This window comes from Austrofundulus limnaeus, unplaced genomic scaffold, assembly GCF_001266775.1.
Source record: "Austrofundulus limnaeus strain Quisiro unplaced genomic scaffold, Austrofundulus_limnaeus-1.0 Scaffold39, whole genome shotgun sequence".
Lineage (NCBI taxonomy): Eukaryota > Metazoa > Chordata > Actinopteri > Cyprinodontiformes > Rivulidae > Austrofundulus > Austrofundulus limnaeus.
Window position 1 is genome coordinate 2,685,847 of NW_013952441.1, and position 8,923 is coordinate 2,694,769.

Consider the following 8,923-nt stretch of genomic DNA (forward strand, 5'->3'; position numbering starts at 1 on the left):
TATGAAATGATTAGTAGATAATTTAAATTAAAACACATCACGTAATTTAATATATACCGGGTGTGTACACTTGGTGTGTGTACATAAGGACGGAGTGTAATATGAAGTAAGCTTGTACTTACAGGACATGTGTCTGGTATTTTCAGGGCACTTATGTACTTGGTAAAGTACTTGTATAACGAAAAAACTTAGTTACAATGTACTTAGAGACTTTTACAGGTAAGTACCAGATACATGTTCTTATGAGTTCCAAGTACTAGCCGTAAACAAGGTGAGTATCCAGTTTGTTCTTGGTGAGTAGCAGCTACGTTTCATGTACAAACTAAGTAACATATATGTACTTGATTCGTACCTGGTATGTAACCAGTAAGTATCAGGTAAATACCTGAATATGTGCCAGGTAAGTARTTTGTGCAGCTTCTGCAGATTGTTGGGTTTATTTCTTAAGTGTGCTTGACTTGACTTCATCCATCATACCTGTTCCTTCCATTCAGGGTCACTGGAGCCCATATCCAGCAGTCACTGTGTGAGGAGTGGGGTACACCCCGGACAGGTCTCCAGTCCATCACAGGGTCACACTCTCTCACACCTAGGGACAGTTTAGAGCTACCAATTAACCTGGATGGAAAGAACATGCCAACTCTACCCAGAAAGGTCCCTGGGCAGGGATTCGATCCTGTGACATTTTTGCTCACCGAGTCACCGTGCCGCCGCTTCACTTTGTCAAATATATTTTCACAGTTTAATACAACCTGTTGAAGTACTTTTATGAAAAACATTCTGAATGATCAAGTTTTCTTTTCTTGTCTCAGACAACTTTTCTTTAAAGATGAACATTTGGTCTGGACTCTTGATGGTGTTGTTGATGCTCTCCGTTCGTCACGGTTTCTTCGGATTTTCTGTCGCTGTTTGTGATTTAGTTCTTTGAAAGAGCTTCAGTATTTTTTTGTCGTGGAGTTTCTTCCAGAGATTCTTCTCCAGAATGTAGTCGTGGTTGCCGTAAAAAATCACATGGGTTTTGGTGTACCTTTCGAAATAGTARTTGGAGTATTCATTGTAGTCTTCTGTCATGAAGCCGTACGCACTCACCTGAGGACCACAGGAACAGAGAGCAGAGAGAAGGGATTCATTTCTTAAGTGGAAAAAAAAAAGAAAGGTGTCAAAGAGTAGTTAATCTTTAGGTTTTTGTTTTAGCTCAACCCATTGAACTTAAGCCACGTGATCGATCATCATTAATTAATAATAAAAAAGATACAAASAAACTTACTGTGTCACAAACATGCAGCGATAAAAAGAGAGCAAACGCTCCGTTGGTCGGTCGGACGATTGCCCAATATGCTTTGTTCAGGTTACTTGATTTTAAAAACCTAAACATGTCAAATAAGACAAATTAAAAACTTGAAAAAGTGACAATGCAGTTTGTCCTACACTAATATCTATGTAGTCATTGCTTGATACTTAAAAAATATGCTAAAGCTGRAGTCACAGTTTGGCTGGTTAGTTATATCTGAACGATAAAACCTCAAGACAAAACCCCAAACTGTTGGTAAAATCCCACTTCTGATATTTTTAAATATTTTATGAATTTAAACTGATCTACCCACAAGACAAGCAAATCTTTATTTCCTTTTAGACTTGAAAGCTTTTGGCAGCTCTGACAAAAATAGCATAAAATGATACTGGTCTTTTTTTTAGCTTCTATATTTTCCTGCATTGTTGTTTTTAAGGAAGTTTGGCTTTACTTTTGCAAAAAAAAATTGAAAATGTCTTATTTTTAATAAATGTTTTTAAGCTTGATTTGTTAAAAGGAACAAATATTTGATCACTTGTTTTATTTCTAAGGCCTTATTTTTCAGCCTGGTGAAGCCCAGCCCATTTATACTTCTTCGTGCTCCAGCCTATCTAAAATGTTCTTTTTGTACCCAGTTTGTATCTGAAATTTACATCCTTTTGTTGCTCCTGTTGCAACTTTTTTTGAAATGTGTTGTTGCCATATAATTAAAAATACATTTATCTTGCCCTAAAACTGGTACGATTTTGTAGTTTCAACACTTGATGGAGGCCGTGTATTTTATAAAACGTCACATTTTAAACASTTAACTTGTTCCATTTTTAAAAATTTGAGCTATGACAAGTTTTTACTAAAGTGTAAACTAACCATCTCAACACATGTCCTGATGCATCTCAGTAATCCAGGTAAAAAATCAAAAAGAAAAAAATTGTGTAGGTCTTCTGGACGGGTTCTTCTCTAATGAAACGTTTCGTCTCTYCTCCAAGAGACTTCTTCAKTCTGAGAGTTTCAGGCAAAATTCAGGCTTTTAAGCCCTGCCTCCATGTGACTGATACATCACATGGCTATCGTTGACACCTAATTAACACTTATTGTTAACAGGGGGTGGAGTGATACTGGCAATAGCCGCGCTGTAGGAGGGGGACAACTGGAAACGGAGGCCTCCACCTCTGTTTAATGATGGACGGTCTTTCTTCACAAAAATGGCTTCTTTTACTCCTCTCACAAACAATAAGTGTTAATTAGGTGTCAACGATAGCCATGTTATGTGAGTATCAGTCACATGGAGGCAGTGCTTAAAAGCCTAAATTTTGCCTGAAACTTTCAGACTGAAGAAGTCTCTTGGAGGAGAGACGAAACGTTTCATTAGAGAAGAACCCGTCCAGAAGACCTATACAATTTTCATCTCAACACATGCATTTATTGGAAACCAGCCTTTAAGTAGTCGGTTATTGTAGTAAAGACTTTCAGTGGGAAAGGTTTTGGTCAGGATTGTGATCCAAGGCTCACCTGTTCCGTACGTAACGCAGGAAGTCTTGATGCAGGACATAGAAGCGGCTCTCGTTGAACTGTCCTGAGTAGTAAGTTCTGGCACTAAAAGGTGACAACACACACACAGGCAAACACGCATGAACAACGAAAACCCAGTAGTGTTTAAAAGCGAAAAGAACAATAACGTTCATTGTTCCCGAAACTTGAAAGGTAACCACCAACMCACTAATTAGTTCTTTAAGTGTTGTCACACAGGTATTTGTTATTCATTTCTGAGCATATTAGTTTTTTGCACAAATGCAAATAAAAAGTCACCGACAAGTCGTCCAAAAAAAAAAAAAAAAAAAAAAAACAGCGATAAACATGTTTTGTAAGCATTTTATGCCAGGGCTCTGCATTAAAACTCAAATTAAAACACGAACAGCGCTGAGTTTAACTTCTGAGGTCCGCAAATTGCTCTTGCGTGACAAAACTGACATGTTAGTGCACGGAGGATTAGGCTATTTGATGTCGTTTCAGAGGGTTATGGTCATGCCTATTGTGCCTTAGCAGCTTTTGAAAACCAGCTACAGCTGTAGGGGAGGGTGTGTGAGCCAACTACCAATATTTGTACAAGCCGTCAAACAGAAAGCAAAGTATTTTATAAGGTTTAGATTTTAAATGTCCCCCTAAACTTCAAAAATATAAAGCACTTAAAAACAGAAATCAAAACTGTGTGACTGTGTTTGCACATGAATTATAATTTATAAAATTTATATAATTTATAGATGGGTTATTCCATGTTAGCTGATATATCATCAAAACAGTGAGCYTTGCTGTGCAGTGAATATGTGGTGGATTGCACCATATCAATCCGCTTCTGATAAGAGAAAAATAACAGGAAGTTGACAATAGTCATTTTGCAGTCATTGAAAACTAATGAGTGCACCATTAATTCAATCAACAACATTTGAGGTAACATTTTAAATCATACCGGTCAGTTTTCACATCTGGCACATTTTACGAGTTCAGATGAGATCAAATTTGGAACTGAAATAAAGCTAATCACGTCCAGCAGAATGCATTATAGTAGTAATAATTATATTTCCAGTATTACTATTTTAAATGCATCAATATGCAGAATGAGCAAAAATTAGCCTGATAAGAATAAAAGTTAATATTAATCATTAAACTTGCCAATTAGATGTGATATCCTTCTGGGAAAAATAAATACCATAATTTCTAATAATTGCTCTATTTACTGTAAAGCAGTTTGGGTGCAGCGTACAAGYAGAGCTCTAGTCTACACTTATTTTAAGTGCGAACTAAATTACCTGAAGTGCAATTAGGGACTGGTTTGACTACAATGACTACAGCACTTTTTTTTGTTTCCTACTGGTATCCTGTGAGTAATGTTGACAAGAATCTGCCGTAGGTTACAGTTGGTGACACTAACTGCATGTTTTATGAGATGTGAAAGGATGAAAAATTATGTTTACGCTAGAGASAAGAAGAAGTGCCAAACCTGAAACTTAAATCACTGCACAGTCAGATATTTTGCTTTTTATACAAACACAGAGGCATGCTCTTAAGCATTTGGAATTTCATCTATGACTCTAAACAGTATTCAGTAAGTTTTAATACAATTAATTGTGCTTTAAACCAAAACTGACATACTTTCGATTTTTGTATTCGCCAGAAACAACCCTTTCTCCTTTATAAACGGCCTGGAGCCACTCAAAGTCCCTCTTTCCCTCAGGAACCATGACGTATATTATACCCTGGTAAAAAGCAAAAACAATTGAGACATTATTATTTTTGAGGAAAGGCAAAAAGAACACATCACTGTAAGTGTGGCTTCAGTACATCATCGTGTGGGGCAGCTTTGTAGCCATATTTCCTGAAAGATATAAGAGACGCCGTGATGGAGTGGGCCGTGTGAATGTACACCGAGGTCCGGTTCCCCACGTCTTCCTCGTAACCCTGGATYGCTGCGCCGTTCATCCTGTCAAACAAAACAGATCAAGAATCTGTGGTTGTTTTCAGTGTAAAAAAGAACATTTAGGGTTATTAGTCAGGTAAGGTCAAATATAGACTAGAGCTGAAGATGAGCGCCTACAACTGATCTACTCTAGGTGGTCGCCACAGGTGATCGGTATTAGCCAACACAAAAAAATGGTTTTCTTCTGTGTGTAACATCTTGGCTGTAATCGGTATAATTTTAAATACAGTTTTAAATTCAGCTCCCATTTCTGTAGTCTGAAAATTTAGCTTTTCTAAACAGATTTGATCTTGAATGATTAGAGGACATACTGTACTTTAGAATAAAATAAAATAACATTTAATATTTATTTTTTGTTTGTTCCTGTAATGAGTCAACATTTTCTCCAAACATTGCCACATTCTGTGGATTTATTAAAACCTTATTGCAGTTCTCTCAGTGACTGTAAAGTCTTTCATGACATGCTGTTTCCTTAATGACTTCCTGCTAAACCACATTTTTATGTTTTTGCCTTCAGAGTCCAATATAGAGGATTTTTTTGTATCTGTTGTCAGCTTGCAGAGGCAAAATGCTTCTTTTGTTTCAAATGAATGTTTCCAAATCTTCTTGTTGTCGCTGCCTGACGATTACTCCTTTTTCAAATACCAAAAGGTTTGGACATTTGTCTTCCAGTGGCCCTCCTGCTAGTGTTGATTTTCTGTTTTCACTTCATCATTTTGTTAGTTTTGCAGATCCATTAACATTTAAAGCTTTCTTGTCTTTGATGTGAACCTCCCCATAACTGACAATCATAGCAGTTTTTTTAACCTCAGCACAGAGGGGTCATGTATGGAAGCTGAGAGTGGACGTTTTCCACATATAGTTTTTCCCATGGCTTCCTCAAGATAGCGAGTTATTTATGCTATCACAAAATAAGGATGACCGTCTTCTTGAGACGAGATGCTCACAATCAGTTTCTCAGTGTTCTTAAAACCTTGCCAAGAACAAACTCAAGCTGAAAAYGTCAGATCATGGCGAGCCTGGCATTGATCACAGGCTGAAATTGCAGTTAGTTTGTCTTGTACAGATAACTTTCATTTCAGCCCTCGTCATTTAAAGGAGACAGCTGGCACGACTGCAGCTCAACAGGCGCTTACCCTTAAGTTATCCTGTTGATATGAAACCTATGGAACAGTCTACCTCTTCATATTCAGTCTGCTAACCCTTCTTGGTTTTATCTCAGGAGTTTCAAACCCTTCTTGGTTTTATCTCAGGTGTCTTGAACCTTTCACAGTATTATCTCAGGAGTCTCAAACCCTTCTCAGTTTGTCTCAGGTGTATTGAACCCTTCTCAATTTTGTYTCAGGTGTTTCAAAACCTTCTCAGTTCTATCCCAGGAATCTCAGACCCTTCTCAGTTTTGCCTCAGGTGACTTGAACCCTTCTCAGTTTTGCCCTATAAGCATCTCAAACCCCTCTCAGTTTTGTCCTAGGAGTTTCAGACCCTTCTCAGTTTTAACTCAGGAGACCCAGACCCTTCTCGGTTTTGTCTCAGGTGTCTTGAACTCTTCTCAATTTTATCTCAAGTGTCTCAAACCCCTTTCACTTTTGTCTCAGTTGTCTGGAACACTTCTCAGTTTTGCCTCAGGTGTCTTGAAACCTTCTCAGTGTTGCCCTATAAGCATCTCAAACCCCTCTCAGTTTTGWCCCAGGAGTTTCAGACCCTTCTCAGTTTTAACTCAGGAGACCCAGACCCTTGTCGGTTTTGTCTCAGGTGTCTTGAACTCTTCTCAATTTTATCTCAAGTGTCTCAAACCCCTCTCACTTTTGTCTCAGTTGTCTGGAACACTTCTCAGTTTTGTCTCAGGTGTCTCAAATCCTTCTCAGTTATGTCTCAGGTGTCTCAAATCCTTCTCAGTTACGTCTCAGGTGTCTCAAATCCTTCTCAGTTTTGTCTCGAACCCTTCTTAGTTTAGACTCAGGTGTCTCCAAAACTTCTCAGTTTTGTCTCAGAGGTCCACTGATGGTTGACCTTCCATCACACAAAGAGATGTCTACACCTCAGTGAATWTCACAGATATTAAGCTACAATTTGCTGCTGTAGCAGCTGAGCGTAATTCATAGCACAAAGTTTAAGTTCTGACATGTCACGCAAGTTTTCACAATGCAGCAATATTGAGAGCATGCAAAAAACCTCAACTATTTCCTTAACTCTTAGTTTAAAATTCTGTCATGCAGGTGGTTCTTCAAGGAATGCTTTTTTGATAAATAACACCCTACTAAACAAACAAATCTGTATTTTACTTCCATGTATTAAGTTTCACATAACACGTGTCAAACAAATATGAGTGCAACAAAAATCAGACCGATTATGTTGTAGCACCGTGCCAGATTATTGTTTCAGTTGAGATTAGCAAAAACAAAACAAGTAAGTTATATCAACATGCTTTTCTGAACCACATAAGAGGACATGTGAGATAGGGAAGAGAACAAAAGGGTTTCAAATTTGTTTCTGACAAGGAAGATGTTATATTTGGTATTTAGCTACTGGTGTTGCAAAAAAATGTTTGAAGTAAATTAGTTTTTTTCCTCAACCATTCTATATAAAGCTGAGTTAAAAGGTTTGTRTTTTAAATAAAAATAGAACAAATAATTGTGGTTTAATAAACAATTGTTGTAACCATTATGCTCTGGAACCATTTATTTCTGTTGGGTCTAAATGAAACTAATAAAGTCTGTCCACTCTGKCATGTTACTGTCAAACCTGAGAAACCTGATCCTTTGAAATCCGTTTAGTTTGTGGACAGTTTGTTTCAAAATGAAACTGCACAGCAAACCCAACCAACAGGTTCACTCTCCATTTATCTTACCGGAAAACATAATCATGCGCATCAATCTCTTTGCCCATTTTAGAGCCGTTGAGGATGCCTCCGGTTCCCACCACAGCGCAGCGAATGCACCCGTCGCCGCCTGGTTTTGGAAGGAGGAGCGGTTCTTTAGGTTTTGGAAGCAGCTTAATTGCAGGCATCACTTCTGCAAAAAGACACAAAGAGGATATTTGATGTGGTTGTTATACAAATAAAGCATGTAAATGAGTCACGGGCAGTAAGGTGTTACTCTCTTATTGAGAAATAGAGAGGGGAATCTGTCGACTGAATCTGCAGGTTATAAAGAAAAATGAGCTCAAATTTGGTGTTTTGCTAAAGGCTCCTCAAATAAACCATTTTGGTTGAAACCAAAAAGTTCAGAAAATTAAATACAGGATATAATGGAGCTGTTATTGCAAAGAATTCACAGTGTTTCATATTTAGTATGTATGTTTTCAAATGCTAAAATGTAAGAATCTGTAAAATTGTTTCTGTGGTCATTACATTTAAATTGCATGTATGAGTTACTGTATATATTAGCTTTATTTTCTCATCAACAAATTACGTTTTATTTGCTGTAGATAACTCAATTTGGAGAAAAAGAGTCAATAAAACAAACAAACAAACAAACAAACAAACAAACAAACAAACAAACAATAAACAGGGTCAAAAAATGTAGAAAAGTTGATTCAATGTTATAAATCTTTACCTCAGTAAGTAATGCAAAATGTGGTTACAAGCAGCAAAAAATACAATTCTTACCTTTTTATTTTTTCTAAAGTTTTAGAAAAACTTTTTAATAATCGATTGGAGACCTTTATATATAAATAAAAGATACTAGCCGAGAGTCAAGATGGCTTTCGAGTAAACAGAACAACATTACATGCAGTGATGCATCGATTGAATGAATCATTGATACAATCCTCAATAAAAAMGCATGCATTAGGTGTATTCACTGACTTCACAAAAGCATTTGACGCAATCATTCATAGCATATTATTCAATAAATTAGAAAAATATGGAATAAGGGGACAAGTATTAGATTGGGTGAAGAGTTATTTAAATGGACGTCAACAGTATGTAAAACTGGACAATTACTGTTCTGGATGTTTGGATATAGTTTGTGGTAACCCAAAGGGGTACGTATTAGACCCAAAATTATTTTTGTTGTATATAAATGATATGTATAAGGTATTGAAACAATTAAAATTAGTAAATTTTGATGACGACACAAATATTTTTGGAGTTGTCCTGATGCATCTCAGTAAGCCAGGTAAAAAATCAAAAAGAAAAAAATTGTATAGGTCCTCTGGAC

At 36.9% G+C, this 8,923-nt stretch overlaps 1 protein-coding gene across 1 annotated transcript in view; it reads right to left on the reverse strand.

Moving 5' to 3' along the window:
- Positions 1-92: 92 nt before the first annotated feature.
- The window catches only part of LOC106516659 (alpha-N-acetylgalactosaminide alpha-2,6-sialyltransferase 1), a 13,143-nt gene continuing 4,312 nt past the window's right edge, over positions 93-8,923 (reverse strand). The window contains exons 3-8 of the mRNA XM_014007126.1: positions 7,612-7,774; positions 4,628-4,766; positions 4,439-4,542; positions 2,801-2,884; positions 1,268-1,367; positions 93-1,089 (exon numbers count right to left, since the gene is read on the reverse strand). Of these exons, the coding sequence (XP_013862580.1) occupies positions 880-1,089; positions 1,268-1,367; positions 2,801-2,884; positions 4,439-4,542; positions 4,628-4,766; positions 7,612-7,774 (800 nt within the window). The 3' untranslated portion in view covers positions 93-879. The remainder of the gene's footprint in view (positions 1,090-1,267; positions 1,368-2,800; positions 2,885-4,438; positions 4,543-4,627; positions 4,767-7,611; positions 7,775-8,923) is intronic.